This window comes from Corvus moneduloides, chromosome 3 (assembly GCF_009650955.1).
Source record: "Corvus moneduloides isolate bCorMon1 chromosome 3, bCorMon1.pri, whole genome shotgun sequence".
Taxonomy (NCBI): Eukaryota; Metazoa; Chordata; class Aves; order Passeriformes; family Corvidae; genus Corvus; species Corvus moneduloides.
The window spans coordinates 120,336,449-120,359,251 of NC_045478.1; the positions used below are offsets into that span (position 1 = coordinate 120,336,449).

Below are 22,803 nucleotides of genomic sequence, written 5' to 3' on the forward strand. Positions count from 1 at the left end.
GCAAAGCGTGAGAGATCTAAAGGCCTTTTTGTAAGTTTATTTTCTTTTAAATCTGCTTGTGTTCAGTGTTCAGCTTGCATAATGCATGTCATGGAAGGACAGGCAATTACACCAGCTTGGACTGACGAAAAACCTTATTTTCCTTCCTGGAAAACCAGTTTTCCAGTCTCATTTCCACATCAGGTTACGGCTGTAACTGTGAATATGGTCGTGATGGACCTGATGATCTTAAAGGCCTTTTTTCCCAACCTTAACGATTCTCTGATTGCATGACTCACGACAGACCCCAAAACGATGGCGGTGCTGCACTTCCACGAAGATCCCAGCTAGGACACAGCCGCCGCCTGGCCGGGGCACCGAGCGGGCGTGAGGGAGCGGCTCCCGGGGCCGCGGCCGCCGCGCCCTCCCCGCTCCCCGCGCCGGGGCCGCGCTGCCCTCACGGCCCCAACATGGCGGCGGGGCCGCACCTGCCTCGCGCGCGCCCGCGGGGCCGGCAGGGGGCGCGCGCGGCGGCGGCGGGACAGGCGCCCGTTCTATTTAGCCCGGGGCCGGCACCGGGCGCGCACCGACAGCGGCGGGGAACCAGCGGCCGCCGGGGCAGGGACAGCGAGCGGCTGCCGGCAGCGAGAGGAGGGGCACGGGCGGCCGCCGGCACCGCACGGCGCCGGGGGGAAGGACAGCGAGCGGCCGCCGGCACCGCACCGACACCGCGGGAAAGGGAACGAGCGGCCGCCAGCAGCGCACCGGCACCGCACACGCGCCGGGGGAAAGAGAAGGAGCGGGCGCCGGCAGCGCACCGGCAGCGGGGCAAGGAGAACCGGCGGCCGCCGGCAGCGCAGCGGAGGCAGCGGACAGGAGCAGCGGCCGCCGCCCGCCCGGTCCCGCAGGTAGGAGCGGGCAGCGCGGGCGGCTCCGTGCCCGCCGCCCCCGGGGCACGGCTCTGCCCGAGCGGGTCCCGGGCACAGCCCGGCAGGTGGGCGGTGTCCCCCACGCCTTGCTTTAACCGAAAAGTTGCTTTTTCCACCCCAAAGCGTGCGCCGGCCGGGCAGTGCCGCTGCCCGCGCCTTGTCCGGCGCTGCTCCCGTTGAGCGCTGGGGTGTTTTAAACTCCATTGACTGGTTATTTCCGCCCCCCTTCCCAGCTGGATAAAATCCCCGGGCTGGGAAGCACGGCTAAGCCTCACCCTCTCCTTGCGGGAGCGAACGGGCAGTGCCCGGCCGCCTCTCCCAGGTAGGGGCTGGGTGGGCTCCCTGGCCAGGAGCCGGTCCCAGGGGTGCTGCAGCCTCTTCTAGCAAAGGAGACCGCTTGATTTGTTTTTCCTTTCTTTCAAGGTTCACGATGTTGACAGCTCTGTTCTTGGCTGCGCTCATTCTTATTACAGTACATTCGCAGGAAACTGAGGAAACCATAACGTACACGGTAAGGTTTAATAGACTTGGAGGTAACTACCGCTTTGCGGGGATTCTTTGCTAAATGACCCTTAAGAAAAACTGAATTTCTTGCCAATGTATAGCATGTGCTACAGAGGTCGCTGAGTTCGAATGTTAATCATAAAATAAGCTGTTCCTGCGCTGAAACAGTGTTTAAAAGTTCAAGTTGACAAGATTGAGGAAAATAGGTTACAACTGCTTGTTTGGAAAAGTTTATCTATGAACTCAGTTTGAGGGACTGAACAAAATTAGGAGGTTTTAATATTTTTTATTCCATTTTCATAAAGACAGGGTCCCTAGGACCTTCATTTGAAATATATGGAGTTTGACAGATAATTAGGTCAAACATTCTTTTGTGTTTTCTTATGGATATTTCAAGCTGTTTTAAACAAAATGCAAGTACTTCCAAATTTGGGGCTCTTAATGAAGCATCTGAATCCTGGAGAGATCATGGGACTGTTCTTTTCTGAGCTGGTTTTGAGCAGTGGCTTTGTGTGGCTTGATAAAATTGTACAAGAATACTGGAAACAGGTTCTGCTTGCAACCCAGTGACGGGCTAAGAGATTTAAAGGCCTTTTTGTCAGGCTTTTTCTTTTCAATCTGCTTGTGTTCAGTGCTTGGCTTGCATAATGCATGTCATGGAAGGAGTGGCAATTACCCCGGCTTGGGCTGGGGAAAAACCCGCATTTTCACATCTGATTACAGTTGTAATCCCTGCAACTTGCTTCATATGGGTGGACCTCTGGATATGTGCACAGACATCAGCCCAATGCCACACAAGCAGAAAATTCTGCACACATGCAAAAAGTTAGAGAACCACAGCCAAAGCCCAGGATTGTGTCTTATACAAGTAATCCCACTGAAGTCAGTGGGATGGCTCAAGCAAGTAAATATTGCAGAGTTGGACCTTCTTGTAGAAGTCAGGGCTTAAAGAAGCCTCAAGTGAGCATCAGGAAGTCAGTCATAAAATACTTTAACACTGGGCTTTAGAAGCATTAGGGTTTTGAAGGCTGGGAGTACTTTTATTTAGAGGCTTCTGTTATTTACTTTTTTTTTAAGTCCCTGTATAGAACTAGAAACTGAAGATGTAAGTACCTTTTGAAAATCTGGACTAAACAGAGGTCCCACCCTCCTCCTTTCCCACAGTTATTGTATGAGGGGGTTTTTAATTATGTAGCATTTCACATAATTCTGATTATACCAATTGAACATTTCCAGCAAGTCTACATGGCTTGGGTACCTATGCTCCATTTTCAAGGAGGTCTTAGCATTTAGGTACTTCACTGATTATTAAACTCCGATCATGTAAAATGAAACAAAAAACCCCCAGCTTTGGGAGATTTTGGTCTTGGGATGCTACTGTTTCTCATGCACACATTGTATCCATGGAGGGCCAAATCCTTTGCTATTGTAAAAGCCTTTGGCTGCAGTAATAGATGGACTTGGCTCCTTGCAGTTAAACACACAGTACTTCTGTTGTGCCTTAACAGGAATTGGGTGATTCAGTAAATGCATGAATTAGCTGTTTTCCCCTGGGTTTGCCTTTTCATAGCTACAGTAACTTTGGTGTTGTCAACTCAGCATGCAGTCAATCCTTTAGAGAGTGTCCACTTACCCCTTGGGGATAAAAACCCTTCCAAGTGACAACTCGCCGCCACGTTTGGCAAATCATTGGTGTCACCTGCAAGAGAAGAAAATATTTTCAATCCTCCTGCTGAGTCAGTGTCCGTCAGTAACAGGTCCCTCAAAATAACTTGAGGATAGGACCTGGAACAAGCGGATCTTGGCATCAGAAGGTCAAGTTTGTCACTTGTAAGTCCCTCAGCAGCAGAAGAGTTGCAACAAGATTTAGCTTGCTTGACTGTGACTAATTACATTAGCCAACTCCATTCTCTTTTAGTATGGGGCCATTAAAGTAATAGCCCCAGCAGCCCAGGATGCACCTACACAGCACAGCCTGGTTGATTCAATGATATTTTAATATTTTTGATGTTTCTGCTGCAGTTGGTAGCACTGTGATACTTTGCAAATTAGACTCTGTAACTGTGACCTGTGATTAAAATGACTGCCCTCTGGACAATGTCATGTTTTTGGGCAGACAAAGAATGAAGATGCAGAGCTGAATACTTAAAACCTTTCCTGAACTCACTGGTGTGCATTGATATGAATAGCTGCCGAGTATAGCCTTGTTTGAATTTTGCAAAGTCTTGTATAAATAAGTAGTCCTTCTGTTATAAACTCTGACCGTTTATTGTGTGTCTCACAATATAAATTGTCCTTCCTAGACTGCAGTTCCTGGAGTCATGTGACTAAAAAGCATGTGAATGAATTTCCAGCTGTCATGGGATCCTTCCCCATTGCTGGTGCGCTAATGGGAGAGAGGATGAAGTCCAGGGGCACAGAGTTGTCTTAGTCCCTCTGGCAAACAGGGTCTGGGAATGAAAAAGGTTCACCTGTTGGCAGGCAGGGAACGAGATCCAAACTCAGAAGAACTTGCTGCTTTTTCATAAGAAGATTTTCATTCTGGTCAGCTTGGTCACACCAAAGATCATCCAAGGATTCAGCCAAGGACAGAGGGTGTAACACAAGGTACAGGGACAAGGCAAGGAGAAAGCAATGCTTTTCTCACTTTGTTTCCCAGCCTGCTCACAACAAACAATATCTTGGGAACTTCCTGAGACAGAGGCTCTCTCTGTGTACCGTAGAGTCATAGAACATTCCGAGTGGGCAGGGACTCCCAAGTTTTGCTGTTCCTGCACAGCAGTGCTGTACCGATTGCCACTTTTCTAGCCTACCAAGGTATGCAAACATTGCATTTCCCTTTGTGCCACACTTTGAGTTCACTGAATACACTCAACTGTTTTTCCAAAACAAAGAAACCCAAGTAACCCAATTTATTTATTTTTTTTCTCCACAGCAATGCACAGATGGTTATGAATGGGATCCTGTTAGGCAACGGTGCAAAGGTACAGTAAATAATTTTCAAAGACAGACTTGCCACTGGTATTCTTTAAGTATTCTCACTGCACACCCCTGTTTTGGACACGGAGGTGTGCGTGCATGTCTCGTCGTGTTCTTTGTGTTAATGGCTGTTGCAGAAGGTTCGACTGTTAAAAGCATGACTTGTGTTGTTGCTAACCACAGATATTGATGAATGTGAAATAGTCCCAGATGCATGTAAAGGTGGGATGAAATGTGTTAACCACTATGGAGGATACCTCTGTCTACCCAGAACAGCGCAAATTATTGTAAATGAACGAGAAGAAGCAGCAGCTGAATCCACAAGTGGTCGAAACAGCGTCATTCGCCGGACCCCGGCCGACCCTCAGCGCGCCCCTCCCAACCCAACCCACCAAATCCAGTGCGCAGCTGGGTATGAGCAAAGTGACCACAACGTGTGCCAAGGTAAGCCAGCGCCTGCCTCGGTTCTGCTTCCGCTGCAGTCGGAGCGTGGGTGACAAGAGACCCAGGGAAATGCCAGCCTGTAGCCCTTGCGTTGATCGAAAGGGACTGTTGCTCCGTTAACACCTTTAAAGATACATAAATAAAATACAGAAATGTTATTGTTGTTGTTCAAGGTATCAGAATGTGCAGTTTGTTGCAGCCTTACAGTCGGTTCCATCTATTTTGGGCTAACAAGTCAAATTAATTCTGTTGTCTGTAGCTCCTAAAAAAAAAAAAAAAACAACCCTGACAGCAACTCTAGTGAAGCATTTTGTGTTGTACTAAGTATGTCTAGGAAAGGAAGTGCTCTGGAAAGAGTGGGCAATGCAGCAAGGCATAAACAATTTGGAAAGACTTGCAGAACTCTGTATTTGTCAGTAAGTGAATGCTGAATGAACAAAAAATAACCACAGTATGAACTTTTGCTTAGAGCAGGCTGCAATGCAGAAGGGTCCTGCGTTTTTATCATGGATAAGGATATTCCTCCAGCAGTAGGAACCCAACTTCTGAACAGCCTGGGTTCTTCTGATCTCCATGGAAGTAGCTCTAGGCAGACCCTGCCAGTTTACTTCCAGTCCTAGCTTGGCCACTCTTGAAAACTATGGCAATGAAGAGCTTTCATCTGAGTGTACATACACCACACACAGTGCCAAAAATTCTCAGGGCATTAGCAATGTTAATTGTATGCATTCAGGAATCAGCCTCACAAGCACTACTGTAAACTAAGACTGTTTCATTTATTATTTTATATAAATAGTTTACTCTTCTACTTGCTGAAGTAACAAATGTTTCAGCCATTGTTTTGTTTTCTTTCGTAGAAATATATTCTACTACTTGCTCACAAACTTGCTTGTCAAGCACGTTAGAGGGACACCCGTGCAAAGAGAGGGCAAAACTTGACCCCGTGGTTCATCTTTTCCACTTTGTGGCCTGTAACAATATAATCACATAAAATAGTACTTGAGGGACTATAATCAGGGCAGGCTATAATACACAGCGGTAGTTTCCTTCTCCCTGGTATTCATGTATTCAGAACATTATTTATCACTAGTAAGTAAATTCCCTGTCATTCTGGAGCACAGCAATCATCATGGAGGCTGGAGGAGTTATTTTTGTGGGCGAAGCCTCAGAGTTGCATTTCTGTCACTCTGATTCAAGAATGCTGAGTACAGAACCTACCACAGGAGGTCAGATCCCCTTAACCCTGGGTGTTCACTGAGGGTCATCAAGGGAAAATCAATGCTAAGGATGGAAGATTGGTTTTTTCCTTAGTTTAACTTGGCAAAGCAGCTGCAGAACCAGGAGCAGAGCTGCTGGGTTTGGCCTGGCACTCCCTCCTTCAGGTGATGCTGCTGGCACTACTCTTCACTGGTGAACTGCAATAAACTGCTCCAACTTTAGCACATAACAACATTTGTATTTGATAGAAAATGCAAGTTATGCTAGAAAATTTCAAAACATACCCATCCCTTTTGCTACACTGGCTTTAGGTGTATAAATTAGGGATACAGTAGGGAAGTTTGACAGCATTTAGTCCCCATAGTTTGTCCTCCAAATAAAGGTGGAGTGTTAAGTTAGAGACTGACAACTGGTTGAGGTTTCTGTTTTGTTGAGGAGAAATTGGTGGTGATACATCACTATTACTTTACTCCATGCTCTGGCTTCCTGGAACTTGCAACTAAATATTTCTATTCAATTCACAAATCTTTGGTTAATTTATAACAACAACTAAGTGTTGTTACAGTACCAGAACTTTTGACCAGCAGGCACACAACCTATGGTGAAATCTTGGGCTTGACTGAATCAAGCCACTCATTTCCTCATGCCAAAATTTCAATCTAGATGTAGAAAGCATGGAAATATTAGTGTTTAAAAGTTGAAATGTATTGTATTGAATGCATTCCAGCTGGAAAAAGGGTAGTGGACAGTGTGCTTGAGAGAAAGGATGAAAGACTTTTGGAGCACTTAAAGCATGCATTCAACTTCATGATCTTCATGCTTTCCACTGCTGAAAACATCTTATAAAAGATAATCTTGATCAGCAATGGTCCCGCTGCGGATTTATTTAATTATGGTTAAAAGACTTTGCTGTGATAACTGCTCGAGGCTCCTAGGGAGTGTAACTTACAGATATAGTCACACTTAAGCTTGTTTTATTGTTTAGTAAATCAAATACGAAGTCCAGCTCCTTCTAATTGTTTGCAGATGTATGACATTTTCCTTCCAGTCCAGCAGCACTAAGTATTTTATAACCAATGTGGAAGTGTGGAGACCTCTGTTTCAAACAATAACACGCTCTGAGGAGCTGAATTACTGACATCATGCTGCAGTGTGAGGGGCCTTCTGTTTTAACACAAATGTCCACTCCCTTTTTAAACATGGAATAGTGGGGGAATGACAGACCAAACACACTCCTATGGCTCCTGTGCTTGGAATAAATGCACATAAATGACACTGGTCCTGGTGGATTTCACTCCAGTGATGTGAGGATACACATTTCTATAACTATTGATGTTAGAAGTGGGGGTAGCAGACATTTCCTGGGACGTCCTTAAGATATTCTTTATGAGCAGTGGTGCCAGGAACCCCCCAAACTGAAGCAAGGATGAGGAAGGTTATTCTGGAGGAAGATCTCTGATGTGGAAAATGTTGTTCTTCAATGTAAACACTTGAACTGTACTTTAAATTCTGAGTTTATGACCTTAACTTATCCCATTCCATCCCATCCCAATCAGTTCCCACTTCACTGTCACTCCTAAATTTGGTCCCTGAGGGAGATTCCCATATGTGGCATCTGGTCATACTTTCAGGAAGCCACTTGGATGTTCAGCCCTGCCACTGTGAGGTATCACTGTAATGAGGAAGAGCAAAAAAGAGAGTAAGAAATAATTCGAAGCAAATTACTGAGTTAAACTAATGTTCCCAGACAAGTACATTAGGTTTACTAATGTTTTGCCTGATAAAAACCATAAATAGCCACACTCTGTGCTTGCATACGGGACTGAGTTGTATTTTACTTTGTTGTTAGGCTTTCTGTGATTTGAGTCTGCTCCTATTGAAGTCAAAAGAAAATCACCCAATTAATTCAATTTTGTCAAACCTGGTCTGTAAGAAAGTACTGGCTTTTCCTAGAATATTAATGACACTTGAATGAAAAAAAAGGACCAAAAAAGGTACCAAATAACCTGTAAACTTGAGAAGGGAAAAGAACTTATGTATTGCTGGCAATACAAGCAATAAAGTAAGCAAAGTTTTTTTGCTCCTCAGCTAGATTAGCTTTTGATATTTCTCCAGTCTGTCTGTAACCCTTTGTGCTGCTGCAATGTCAAGTACAGCAGGGAGACAGATTGCAATACAAGAGATCAGTGCTTATGCGGGAGAAAGACATTTCTCCAGAGTTCTGCCCAGACTTGGTGGACATTGCTTGCTTTTTTCCTCCTCTGTGGAAGGAGGAAAAAAAAAGAATTTGTTTTCTGTGCTGTGGTTGTTTTTCCCCCTGCAAAATCATTTTAGGTATCTTTACACTGGTAAGGGTTAGGGATTTTTTCATTTAAGTTTTCTGGTACTTTTTAAAGTAACTTACCATACTCCAGGTATGCTTTTAACTCAAGTTAATTAAGTGTGAAGAAGTCAAATCAGGCTAAATTTTGCATCTGTAGAGTCCTTTTTGTTGTTGTCCTGTTAAGGAGGGAGGGACAAGGGGGAGCGGTTCATGATGTCCTGCTTTCCACAGAGAAGTCACTTTATATTATATATATTTGCACGTCAGGGATGTGCAATTGGCATATAAAGGGCACAAAAGATGTGTGAGTGCAGGTGCACGTGGCTGCCCTTGGCAGAGCCTGGCTGTGCCTCTGGCAAGAGCTCTTCCCTGGCTTTTTGGCTGGGGCACCGGAGCCCCTCTGCGCTGCAGCTCCTAATGAGCTCCACTTACCGCGCTTTGATTCCCCTCCCCGAGCGGTCCTGGAACGTGCAGCCACATCCAGTCCAGCTGAAACAACCTGAAATGCACCCCAGGGGTGCCACTAATGTGCCACAACCACTAACGAGCACTCAGCCTTCAGGGCCAGACTCCAAGGAGCCTCAGAAGTGCTTGGACTGGGATTTTGGAGCCTCTGCACCAAGTTTGGATCTGTTCTTATGGGTTCAATACATTTGCTAATACAGACATAGCCTAAAAGAGACAGCTAGAGAAGTTCCTTAGCCATGGAAATGTTTTGGAGAGCTTTTTGTAAAATATTGCACCATCCCAACTTTTCCCCCTTCCTGTAGGTAAGGAGTACTTTCTAAAATGCTTCAGGGCTATTTGTAAAAGAGCCTGAGGTGTGACAAGTTTAGTTCCAGAGTTGTTCTTCTCAGGGAAAGACTATTTACAAGGACATGCAGTGACAGGACGAAGGGGAATGGGTTTAAATTGGAAGAGAGTAGGTTAGGTTAGATGTTAGGAAAAAGTTCTTCCCTGTGAGGATGGTGAGGCCCTGGCACAGGCTGCCCAGAGGAGCTGTGGCTGCCCCATCCCTGGAACTGTTCCAGGCCAGGTTGGATGGGGCTGGGAGCAACCTGGGATAGTGGAAGGTGTCCCCTGCCCATGGCAAGGGGCAGAATGAGGTGATCCTCAAGGTCTCCTTTCAACCAAAACTATTTTATGATTCTGTAAACACCACTAGAACTGTTGAGTTTGAGGATAGGGTGAGGACAGAGGCTGTGGCAGGAAAAAGAAGGCCTGGTTATCTGGTTTGGGATGGCAGTAGCTCAAAGTGCTCCCTCAGGCCATGTGCTTGTGCAGCACTCCAGCAACTGGGGAACACTTGTTGCCAGCTGTAGCCACTCTTAGAGACCAACGTGGTTACATGTGCCATTTCAATGCTCATTACTGGGACAAGCCCCAGGAATTCTGCAGGTCTAAGAGGATCCACGGAGGGACACAAGCTGACACTTCCACGGCTCTTTGTTCATAGTTTCCAATTAATTCCTTGTACATTTGGATACATCATGCAGAGATCTTCTTTCATCAGCCCACCCCGAACAAACTGTTCAAGCTGTTAATCTGTCAAACTGCTGCATTCTACTGCAAGGAAGCATCTCTTTAGTAGCCCTGAGGGTCCAGAGGGGCGTTCACAAAAACCCATCTTGTTTTGAGGGCCTGGTTTTGGGCATTTTTGAAATCTGGCCACTCTGAATCATCTTCCCATCTGTGCTGTTTGCACAGCTGTGGGTGTCAAGTCAAGACCTTGGAGAGATATTCTCTGTTCTGTCTGACCACTTTACTGTGAACATCCATTACAAGCATAAATGCTAGCAGCTGCTTTCCGTTCCTGAGTTAGTTACTGCTTTCCCATTGTCCTGACCCCTGCAGGAATACGCTCAATGTGTTGCAGCTAAAGATTCCTCCCATTTGCTCATATCGTGCTAAGTGTCCTAGAGGCAAGCAAGCTTCCCCAAGTTGTATTTACCTTAGCTTCCTGAATGGGGATTATGCAGGCAAGCACCGGACTTCAAGTTTAAGTAAACTCATTAGCAGTTCTCATGGCTTCTTGCAGCAGAAGAATGGGATCCCACAGTAGTCACCTCGGCTGTCATCCTCGTGGGCTGCATTTGTTGATTTTGAAGCCTGTTGCCTTAGTAGCTCAGAGGAGGCTCATGTTTTGACAGACAAAACACAGCAAATGGATTCAGAAGGCACATGGCCTGAAAAAAGTCCAAACTCCAGCCATCTGTCCTCCTTCAGAATTCCTTTCTCTAAGCTGGAGGTCTTTTCCACAATGCAATCAGGAATAACACCAGATAGCAAAGGGGAAGAATGTGCTTATGCCTGATCCTGACTTGGCATCCCAGAGTACTTGGCACCCCATTAAACAGCTCAGAGCACTTATTTCTCTCTTGGAGGAATTCCCTGTACCTGTTGCAGACACTCAGAGCCGAGCATCCTACAAGTCAGGAGAACCACACAAGGAGTGAGGGCTGTCACCTGCTGCACTCGGTGGCAGCACCAGAGGGCACAAAACAGGACTTGGGGCAGCACGGGCTGGCTTTTGTTCCCTGTGCCAAAACCTGCTCTCAATGGAATACATTCCACAGCATCACAGTGATACAGGCACTTGCCCCAGGAGTGCCAAGGCACCCTGGCAGCTGCTTTTAGCACCTCTCTCAGGTAATAGTGCCACTATTGCCACTGGGATGTTCTCATTGTGTTTGCTCTGGGCAGTTGTTTCCTCCCAGTCTCCTGCACTGTCACTCCTCAGCCTCACGAGAAAGGCTCTGTGTTCTTCCTTTCCCCAGGTTTTTGCTCAGGATGATTTTCTCTCAACCACCACTTTTTTCCTCCATTTTCAAACCTGTGAGGGTGGTGACTCCTACTTCAGATTAATTAGTGTATAATGGAACTGCTCTTGCCTGTGTTTTATTTTCACTCTTGCAGTCTGTGTTACTGAGTCACCTTTGCTGGAACATTTCTACAGGATCTCAGCATTGCAGACGCATTTTTCAAAGATCCAAGATTTTTCTTGAGCATCTCCAGTGATGGGTCACAAATTTAGGAAGCTGGAAAACTAGTTCAAGAGCTGAAATTTGAAACTGTTGATTCCTTCATTTTATTCTCTTTCCAAGTGATTTCTCCCTTCCCATGCTGGCCAGGGAAGATGATAGCTGCTCTTTCTGTGTGCCAAAGCAGCCCCACGGGAAGAACAAAGCTTCCTGCAAAGGCAGCAGAGGCCTGTTTGATTCCTCCCTGCACCACCCAGGGATGCCTGTGTTCCTCTCCCTGTCCTCTGCTAGGGAATCCCATCTGCTGCCCCACAGCCAAGCACCCCAGTCTCCAGCACTGTGGGAATTCATTCAAGAGTGCTGTTTAGACTTGCTGGTTTGCCATTTTCCTACTGTCAAAGGCAGTGGGAGTGTTACAGGACTCCTTTCTAGTAAGATAGTTTTGGTCTGGTAGAAAACCACAAGGAGAGTGTAATTTTTGAGTTCACCTACCAGGTTGCATCTTAAACATTCCACATTTTTGGTGGTGTAGTCAACTCCTCTTGTGCTGCACTTTGTCATGGCAACCCCTTTGTGCCATGTCTGTGTTAACTGGGTAAGGATTTGTACTTTTTGATCATGGGATAAATGTAAGCTGAGCCTGACCACCTCCTTTCATTAAATTTAAAATTTTTTCTTTTGTTCCCCTCTCTGATGCTTTTTGAGCTACTTTTTCTGGGCTGTCACTATTTATGCATGGTCTAGAATAAGTCAAATGAAATTTAAGCATCCCTTGGGCTGAAGGGTTTTTATCAAAGGGAATTTTGCCACGTACCTGTCAAAGTTTAGATGCTTCTATCCACAAGACTGGAAGATCTGAACTGGGCTTGTAAGATCTCTGTTTTCTGTATGACAAGAATACATGGAATAGGTAATCAGACATATAAAGTTCATGAGTAAAAAGTATGAAATTCCACAAATAAATATCTGTTTCATCTGCTAAATTCTGTTTTCATAGCAGTCAGAAAGCAACAGTTTTAGAGAGAAAGGTATTTGTCATAATTCTATAGACAGCAAAATGTAACCTGAAAAAAACCATCCTAAATACACAAGAATGCTGCTTGTACCATCTTTCATCTACCTTTTAACTTTACTAAAAATATAAGAGGGATTTGTAAATTACAGAGCTCTGAAGTATTTTAGCCCACATGTAGTTATTATAAAACACCTTTAATGCTCCTCCACATTTGTGTCTTATTTGTTAATCTGAAATCACGTTAAAGGTTGGTTCTGTTGTAAGCAGAGTAGAGAGATGTCTAATTTTTGCTAGGTATAATTATACGGTCAAACCTGTAGCATCGACGCTGAAAAAAGTGACTAAGAAAACATGTAACCACTACAGTTACACACACTTTTATAAGCTACAGTGCTAAGAAAAAGTTCTTGAGGCTCAGAAATGAATTAGATGTTTTCTAGCAATATGTATCCCGAGCTCTTAATTAAGCATTTTTGAAATTAGATATTCAGTAGCCTCTTGTCTTTTGCTGTTACTGCATGGCTTAAATAAATAACTTTAAAGTAAAATTCTTAAATGGGATGACAAAGGATTCAGTGTGTGAAGGTCTATCTCCTGGGAAGAGATGTTTACTTTGGGAAACTCTGAATCTGGCTTTATTAACTCCTTATTTTAAAAAATTCATGCCTTTGATTGGACATATTAATTAATTAAGCCTGTTTTGATCAGCTCTGAGGAGAAGATACTGCTGAGCCTTCCTTTACAAGCTGAATTTAATCTGAAGGAAACCCCTGGTGTGGTGCATGACCCAGTGTGAGATGATTTAAGCAAATCTGACACTGCACTTGAGCATGTTCAGCCCGTGCCTGAACAGATGTTCCATGGAGATTCCTGAGTACAAACAGAGCTTGTTCCAGGGTTTTTATGTGCATCTGCCTGCATGGATGGGATTCCTGTTAGCAGGTAACTGGGCAGAACGTGTGCAATCAAACCAATCCCACTAGCAGATGTCACCCAAAGACAAACTCTGACAAGGCAGATTGCTGTGCAAATCTGGGCCTTATACCAAGAGTTAAGTTTGGGCTTCAACTTCAATTAAAATTCTCCAGAGTTAAAGAAATCCAAGGGGAAAAAAAAAAAAAAACAACTAAAAAAAAGGAGGCATCTGATGGGATATAAAACCTCCATAATTCCAGAAAAGAAGTCATTTGTACAATCAGTTCCTGGATATCTGGTAGCATTATAAATTTAGAAAGAGATCCTTATCAATAGTGTAACAGCTGCCTGTTATCAAAAGTACTCAGAACTGGGAAATGCAAGGACTTTTGACAGGTAACAACGTTCTGTATGCTTTTAAAGAGGTTGCCAATAAGGTAACATTTAATAACAATCTTGCACAGAGCAAAGGAATCAAACATGGCAAAGCGAGCAGAAATTTAAGTATGATTTTAGCTGACTTGACCTATCTTATAAAAATACACAGGAGAAACAATCTCTTTCTTGTCTAAACTCACTCTGGGGAGAATTTTGAGTATCTGGGATACAGAGTAGGTGGGATTAAATACACTTTTAGAAGCAACAAATACTTGCCTGTAGTTTTTAAAAGCACCTTCTTCATAAATGAATTTGTTCTCAAGGGACTTCCTTATCAGGAGCCAGTTCTCCACAGAACTTTGAGATGATAAAGGTGACCTGGGTGAAACAAGGACTTGCCTGTCATGCCTGGAATGAGTTAAAAGCAGGAATATAGAAATATTTCACAGGGCAGTGAGCACAGAATCACATCAGAAATAAGCAGTGCTTTGGAGCAACCTCTGCTCTGCCCCTGTGGGCTGTGGATGACACCTGACTTCATTCCTCCCAGAAGTTGTTGGAGACTAAATCAGGAAAGAGAGCAGAATCCAAAAGTCCTTCCCATTTCCCAAGGGGAAAGAAAAAACGTGTTCTTCTCCGACATCATCCTGGCCTGTATGTACTCTGCATCCAGACCTTCCTCGGTCTTATCTGGCTTAATTTGAAGCATCAAGACAGATTTTCTTTCCCACTCTCTCCTTATGTGTTACTGGACTAGAAAATAATTTGGGGATGGTTGATATTCCAAAGATATTCCTGACAATTCCAGCACTTTTTCCCTGGAGCAGAAAGCACTGCACAAGCAGATAAAAATGATAGGCTTAACACCACTGAGCACCCCTTGGGTTTCTGGTGTTTGCAGAAGCAGAAGAACATTATAGCTTGAATTAAGCTGAGGTGGAAGAGAGCTAGAACCACACTCCTGATAGCATTTGTGCAGGAAAAGTTGGGTGCAGGAAAAAGCCACCCATTTTCCCCAGTGCAAACACTGACTGTTATTTAAACAATCCAGAAACTATATTCCTAAGTTTTAATCTATCAATCAGCATGTGAAAAGGATAATTTTGGGGAGGGGGCTGGTTTTTTGTGTGTGTTCCAAGACAAAGTATTCCTCTATTAGAAACTGTGGCTCTCTGTGTCTATAAAAAGGAAAATTCCCCATTTCTAGAAAAGATATTTTCATGAAAAGGTTGCTTCATTATGTATTTAAATCAAAACATTCCCTCCGTTCTGGTTACACTCAGAGTTCAGTATCCACTGTGAGGAGAATCTCTTCCTTACTATGTATGCAGATTTATAAGGCTCCAGGCACCTTTGAAATAAATTGAAAGCACAGCCATGTAATAGAGCCAAACCCCAAAACCAGCCAAGGAGATCCACCCAGCAACACCCTCGAACACCCTCAGCTCTTCCCCTAAGCACAGCTTAAGAGCGCTGGTCTTGATCTTGTCTCCGCTTTCTCCACCCTCCTAAAAGCTTCCTGGGGGATTCCCCAGCTCCGGAGCCGTGCAGGGGCTGTTTGGGATGCAGGAATAGTTCACTTGCTTGGTCTTCTTCCCTCTCAAACAGCTCAGGAGCAGGGCAGCTGCTTGCAGAGTCTGGGACAGGGGAGATACTGAAAAACAGGAGCAGCACGAGAAAGCAGCATTGGGGATGAAGAGAGGTTTTTACAGCAGAGAAAAGTGTAGCAAAACCATACAGAAATAATCAAGGCAGGTTTGTAGCTGCTGCTTCCCACTTTGAGTCTTTATTTGTGATGCTGGAAGGTGGCATGGCTGGAGGAGCCCCCAAAAGGAAACGCTTCCCAAATCTCTGCCATGGGATAGGAATGAGAGGAACAGTTTAAGAACTTGATCAAACAAAGCTCACTGTTTTATACAGTGAGAGCAGAAGTTAAAAAGCAGCAACTTTTGAAAAGATTAACAAACCTAATTTATGCTTAGGGCAATCCTCAGTTCTTAAAGAATGTCAGGATGAGGTTGATCGTTGAAGGGCAGATTGGTGACATCTGTACTTTTCTGAGGTATGTCCCAGTGCCCGGTTTGAGAAAGCAGAGTCTGTTAAGTTTTCCATCTTGCTGGATTTGGTGGCTGTTACCTGTGGGTTGAGCACAAAGCCAATTCCCCAAAGCCCTGGCTAATTAGTCTGGTGGACATCAGATGTTCAGTCCCACAACGGAACCACTCCTGGCCCTATGAGCTGCAGAAGGCTGAGACTCTTTTTGGGAGAGCACAAACCAGTGCAGTTTTGTTAAAAATTTAAACCATTGGGAAATTCAAACAAAAGTTTCTGTAATTCTGACAAAGTGGTGCGTAAATAATCTGATTGTTAGCTGTCGAGTGCAATTTCTATATCAAAATCAGGTATTGATATCAGAACATTGTAATCACAGGAATCATGTTCGTTACTGTGGGGCAGAGCAAGCAATACTGAAATTCAGTGACCCTGAGTACTGGCACAGCTTCCAGGGGCCCTCCAAGGCCCCATTCTCCTGGACAACATGTGCACGGAGAAGGAACTGTCCTGCTCAAAACAGCCTTGTGGGGCACACACTTCTCTCCTTTAAGGGTTGGACTCGATGATCCCTTTCAACTCAGACTGTTCTGTGATCTGTGACTTAACCAGCACATCGCACCCCACAATTGCTGTGTTCAGTGGTGCATTTGGGACAAAAGCAGCAGCAGCAAGAGCAGCTTATATCATTCCTTGTATTTCATTCTTTGTTTTAGTATCTGTCATGTCCAACTCAGCCAAAAAGTGGCCTCAGCACATTCTGGCTGGTGGAGGCTGAGAGAGCCCCGGGGGCTCCATTCACATGCCTCACGTGTGACCAAGCAGGGGCGAAGGGGCCACTCCGCAGCCTGGTCCTCGGGGTGGGGTCCCACTCCTGCTACAGCCCTGAGCAGTAGGCTGGAAGCAAAGCATTAAAGGGACCGGCTGGGATTTGCACGTACTCAACGGCCATCCAGGGGGTTCAGCCAGCAAGAACAACCCTAAGCGTGTAAGAACAGGAAAAACAGCAAAAAGGCAGCACAAAACAAGAAAGGGTTTCTAATTTGGCTGTAACCAAATTACAAAAAAAAAATCCAAGCGGGACAGCCGTGGGAGCTGCCTGGATGGAGCCCATCCCTGCGGAACGCACCAACACACACGCACTTGGCTTTATGGCCCAGAGCTCCAGAACTGCCTCTGTCACACAAAGCCAGCTTCAAGACAGCATTACTGTCCCGTTGGGATGCACTTGGGATGGGCTGCACAGACAACAGCCCTTAAAAACTGGAATGATAATATGCAGGTTTTTCCATTCCTATCATTTGTCCTTAATTGGAAAAATTAAATGCTTATGTCCCATTGTTAGCTATTCTTAGCACTAATTTCACAATTTGGCCCAGTGGTGACCAACTGGTTTCCCTACAGTTCTTCTCTTAGTTCACAGCTGGGCTGAATTTATTTAGTTTGGTGCTTAGGTTGCATTAAAAAAAGTTGTGTGACAGGCTCCATATGTTTTAATCAGAAACCTCACTGCACTCAATTCCTGCCTGAAGAATGCTACAAAAAGTCAGAGGAAAGAAAGGTAGTAGAGTTCTCATTCTGGTTTATAGCTCAGAGTATGTTTACAGCAGCCCAGAATAATTCAGGTGAGAAGGGACCTTGGGAGGTCTCCAGCCCAACATCCTGCTCAGCTCTGAAATCAGACCTGGGAGATTTATCCAGTCACTACTTGAAAAACCCCACGGATGGAGAGCACACCATTTTTCTGGGCACCTATTCTACACCTTGACTGCCCTAATGGTGAAAAAGGTTTTCCATATACCCAGAACCCCTCCTTCCAATTCACCCTGGATTGACACAGACAAGAGAGATTTGCTAAAAATGCAGATGTGGGGGGAAAAAGGGTTTGTTTTCTTACAAATGTGTAGGTGAGGAAGTGTTTTCCATAAGGGAAGGTAACAATTCCCTGGGTTTGAATGAAAACATTTTCCTGAGGAGCAGACTGGCTGAATGTCATTCCCAACCTCCCATGACCCAACTCCTGCTACAAGTGAATCTCGGCAGCTTTTTCATTTCCAGATAAAAACAAAAAAATAAATAATATCAGTGTGTATCCACAAAGAAGGAAAGAAGGGAAGTTTCACTGATCAGTGACTGTTGCTTACTTGAACTCTGAATAGCTGCAGTGTTTTCATAACTAGTGCCCACCAAGCTTCTCAAAGTACTGGGAGCACATCAAGACTGATTTTAATTTAAAAAATCACTGTTTGTACTTTGAAGTGTCATTTTAAGACACTTTTAGTTGCATTCCAGGATTTAAAGCACACGTTTAGATCCCTGTGTTTTCCCTGACACCTTTGCACATGCCTCAGTTTACACAGCTCCTCACTGCTGTCCTCAATCAGTCCTTCACCTTGTTGCTAGGAACTTTTATTTTAAAACCCCTCACTAACAAACTTGCCAGAGCAAGCCTGCAATACCAGGCACAGGCTGATCCTACTCATGGGTGGGTAGGAAATGCTTGAGAGTAGCAGAGGGAGTAGCCTTGATCTGGAGGAATTGGCTGTTTACTCAGCTTGCAGTTCCATTGCTGGGACAGTTTTCAGATCACTCGGCTGAATATCCCAGCTTGTCTCACATCTACCAGTGCTGCCCCTTTTAGATACTCTTCAATTCTTGCTTCTATTTAATTCCTTATTCTGCCTTCCTCTTTTCTTCACTTAAACTTTTGGCAATGAGTGCCAAAACCTGACTGAAAACAGCAGTTCACACTGTGATCCTGGATAAATTACTGTACAATTAGCAACGTCACTTTCAAAATGTTAATGAAATAAAGCTGCTCCTTTAGGAAGGCAGATACTTTACAGTTGATGATTTATGGAGACTCCAAACAGCATGGAGAATTTGCAGTGCCAGACGAGGCCATGCTGTCACTTTTATTCAATAAATACTTCGTGCCACTTCTATAGGAAGTGAGGCCTGGCTTGGCTACAAGAACCATCTCCTCAGTATCTTCTCTGTAAAATCTCATCCCTTCTGGAAGTTGAATTTCAAACTTGTTGATGACCTGCAAACCAGATCTGTTTTGTCCCTTCTGAGAAGCAGATGGATGCAGTGGCTGGTTTGGGACAGAATGACACGTAGCTGTGCATCCACAGAGATCTTTCCAGGAACTTCTCAGATTCCTTTTCTGGCTCAAGGGGCCTTGCTCTCCACTACTGGACATTTTGGGCAAGCACATGTACATGTAGTAAGTGTGAAGCCTTGTGGGGTAAATAAAAATTCCTGGACAAATAAGGGGAATAATAAATCAAGCCCAAGAGTTTTAAGCCAATATGAAGAATTAACCTATTTACTGAACCTTCTGTAGATAAGAGTTCATTGTTCTTTGCTTTGAAAAGATTGTTATTTTTAATATGTATTTAACCTTACTTATCTATTATGTTTTGCTTCCTTTTTATTTTCCTTTCATTGAAAACAAGACTTAAGTCCTTAAAAATCATTTGGACCTGATCCTAAAACACACTGAACACTTCCCAGTCCAGAAAATAATAGGGTACAAGAACTTTCATGACCTGGTTTTCATTTGTCAGAGGTGTTTTTGAACCTCTGATATCCGTTCAGAAGACCCTGTGGTTATTAGCTGGGACACTCTGTTTCTTTTCTTTCATGCTGATTTTTTTGCCTGTCCACGAAATCTCCAAAGCAAACTAACAGTCTGTTGGGTCCTAAATAAATCTAGATACAGGTCTCACTACAGAGGATGTTCAGTTAACTGGTAAAAATCAATCTTGCCATTGGTCTTCCACTGGTGTTTTGCATATTTATTGGTAGCATCTGATCAATTAAACTCAGCCTTTAAACCAAGGCAGTTGGTTAAATGCTATCTATGAAAGTTTTCAAGGTACTGAAGCCCACATGTTTTCAGTCTGCTAAAAAACTTCCCCTCCTCTTCAGTAGTCCCTGTCTGGAAACCTTGTATTTTGAAAAAGCTTTTTTTTTAAAAAAAAAATCTTTATAGGCCACAACTTTTGACACCTTGCTGTCCTCTGAAACCCCCCCCCCCCCCCCTAAGTCTGTTGGCTGCTTAAACATGGACCTGGCTTTTAGTTCAGGGTTTGGAGCAGCAGAACAGGGGAATCCTTCTCCACAGCCAGAGCGTCTGAAAGCCAAGAGCGCAGAGAAATCCAGGTTCTAGGTTAGACCTCCCAAACTTACACAAAGAATTTGAAGTTGATTAGCTTGGCAGAAAGCTTAGTGTTTCACACATTGGTTTAGGTTATTCAAGCTAACAAATATAATTGCATAAATAATAGGATTAGTAAATAACTTTTAAAAATTACTGTAAAACACTTTAGTTTCAGAATTTTAAGCAATTCCCCCCTTTATCCTATAAGTAAGAAATTAATGTGCTCATAGATATTTATTCTTTCTCCACTATAAACAGACCATCTTCCTAATACTCAGCTACATCTCTCCTTGCTTCACCTTTTCATTCTATTCTTTGCTCTTGGCAATAATTACTTGGATAGAATTAGCATCCCATAGATTCATCTTTTGCCAGTTCACCTCTTGCCTCATCAGTTCCTGGAAGACAGCACTTCCATGGGGAAGGAGCCACCAGTCAATTTTTTTGCCATGCAGCAGCTCAATGAGGATGGCATGGACTTCCCCCAAAGCTGCAAAGCCGAGTGGCTGATCAATGCACTGGAATTAAATCCATCTGGAAGGCACTTGAGGCAGCAAGGCATCTCTGAGAACCCTAAGTGTGATTGACAGCTTTTTCCAATAGCTTTGATGAAAGTCTAAATTGAGAAATCTCTTCTCCCATCCTGCAAGAATTTATGAGCAGAATTTATTCTGACCAACCAACATTGGCCTGTGTCCAGCAGCATCTGAGGCCCTCATGTTTCCCTGTGGATCCTGCCCAGTCATTAACCTCTGCAGTGGTCACAGAAAGGCTGCAGTGGGCTTTAATCACACATTCGTGGCTGTCTACTTAGAGTTCCAGACAGCCAGGCAGTGCCAAATGCTGTACTGACAATGTCCTGGGCATCCCTCAGATGTGCCAGGATGCAGACAGGCATCCCTGGCACTTGGCTCATACATTCCATTTGCAGGAGCATAAATATCTGGGATCTCACGCCTTTTAAAGAAGGGAATGGGACACACAGAGAACCAAGAAAAGAACCTTTGTGGGGGGGAAAATAAAGGATGAAGAAGGTCCTCAATGCTTTTTCAGGAAGGATGGCTACAAGAAAGATGGAGAGGGACTTTTTACAATTTACTTTTTCGCATTGAGAGAGTAGGTTTACATTGGACATTAGGAAAAAAATTCTTGGCTGTGATGGTGGTGAGGCCCTGGCACAGGTTGCCCAGAGAAGCTGTGGCTGCCCCATCCCTGGAAGTGTTCCAGGCCAGATTGGATGGGGCTGGGAGCAACCTGGGATAGTGGAAGGTGTCCCCTGCCCATGGCAGGGGGTGGCACTGGATGAGCTTTCAGATTCCTTCCAACCCTAGCCATTCTATGACTCTAAAGCTTCCCACTCAACTCTCTTCCTGGGGCCAGAAAGCAAGAGAAACATCTCAAGCCACAAAGTATTAAAAAACTTGTCCAGTGAATCCGTCAGGGCCTGTTCCTTCTCTTCCCCCCAGTAGCTGCAAAGCCAATTCCTTTTATTCCTGCTATTCTCCGGAGGCAAAAAGCTTGGTTTGGACAGGCATCAGTGCTAATGATCATCCCACAGATCTTCTCCCTGTATCCTGGGCTCCGTGCTGCCAGAGCTTTCCAAGCCCTGCCAGTGATCCCAGACTCTCCTGACATGGAGCAATGGCCCAGACCAATGTTCCCACCTTGGAGGGGTTCATTTCTCCCTGTCCTTGGCTCTGCTGCCCACGGAGCATCAACACATTCTGGGGAGTGCCCGCACTTGGTCACAACCACAAATGGCTTCAAAAGCAACAATTTTCTTTAATTTGGTTGTAAGCTGCTCTTTAAGGAATTTCATCAACTTGCAGGGAGTAGCAGGGATTGTCAGAGATTCTCCTCTCATGACCACCTTACAAAAGCTGATTTTCTCTCTGGGCTGTGTCCTAACAAAGCCTGGTTCTCTCCCCATGCTCCCTTACCTGTGTCCTGTACATTTTAAGATCATCTGGAGACTTGCACAGGGCTGTATCTATTTTAGAGTGTTTTTATTGGCAGCCAGTGTACAGTACCATGCACCCACGTGAACAAAATTACAGAGCCTGGACAACTTTTGTACAGAATTCCTTTGGCCACGGTTTCTCTGTGGGTTCCATTTGGCAGAAGTGATATCAAGCAGAAGTCTTTCCCTCAGCTTCTGATGTAAACTAAAATACACCTTATAAATAGAAAACACAGGCATTAGGAGCAGTGTGCCTTTGGGCAATCAGCCACCTTTGGGCTATGCGAAAATTCAGTCAGATATGATTCATAAATATAATGAATAGGGTGCCATAAACTCTCCTTGCTCTTCACAAACAAAGGCACATTCTCCGCCTTGAAAAATTAGAAGGGCAGAACCTAGAGAAAAAGGGAAAGGAAAACAGGAGAAAAGTAAGAGTGGGAGATTTAAAGGGAAGAAAATAAATGGGGCTTCAGTTGTCAATGGAAATTTTGAAGCCCACCAAACAATGTGTGGAGTAAAACTCTACTGCATCCCTCCATGTCCCACTCCTGATGAGCTCCAGCTTTGCCTTTACAGAACTCACCGTGTAAGACATTTCAAGAAGCAGTCAGTTTGTTCTGCAGGCTCTGGTTTAGCTGAAGGCGCCTATTGATTACAGCTGGAGTTGGATCAAGCTGGGGCTGCCTGTGTTCTGCTGGCAGCCTCTGGTTTGTAAATACCTTTCATCTCAACCAGCAGTGGTGATGATGTGCTGGGATGATGTGGCAGCAATTATTTATCTGCTGCGTTGGGTTTTCTCCTCCACATTTGCCAAAAGCCCTACAGTCAGGCCATAGAGAGGGATGCTGACATCTTTACATTTCCATTGCATCTTCCTGCTTCTTCTGAAGGAATTCTAACAGCTCTATTGTCATTTAAGTAGTCATTTCTTTCCTCACTGATAGATTTGGAAGCA

General features: G+C 44.5%; 1 protein-coding gene and 1 long non-coding RNA gene across 3 annotated transcripts in view; both read left to right on the forward strand.

Annotated features, from left to right (window-relative positions):
- Positions 1-561: 561 nt before the first annotated feature.
- EFEMP1 (EGF containing fibulin extracellular matrix protein 1) overlaps positions 562-22,803 on the forward strand; it is a 46,008-nt gene continuing 23,766 nt past the window's right edge. Inside the window, exons 1-4 of one of the 2 annotated variants that reach the window (XM_032103788.1) lie at positions 562-887; positions 1,332-1,419; positions 4,348-4,396; positions 4,575-4,835. In XM_032103788.1, coding sequence (XP_031959679.1) covers positions 1,339-1,419; positions 4,348-4,396; positions 4,575-4,835 — 391 coding nt within the window. In that variant the 5' untranslated portion in view covers positions 562-887; positions 1,332-1,338. Of the gene's footprint in view, positions 888-1,067; positions 1,231-1,331; positions 1,420-4,347; positions 4,397-4,574; positions 4,836-22,803 lie in introns of those variants that run through there. The other variant, XM_032103787.1, reaches the window with a different exon arrangement.
- On the forward strand, positions 4,842-16,450 carry LOC116441655. The gene is made up of 3 exons (XR_004239209.1): positions 4,842-6,016; positions 10,834-10,837; positions 16,434-16,450. It is a non-coding gene; the product is annotated as an uncharacterized LOC116441655 (long non-coding RNA).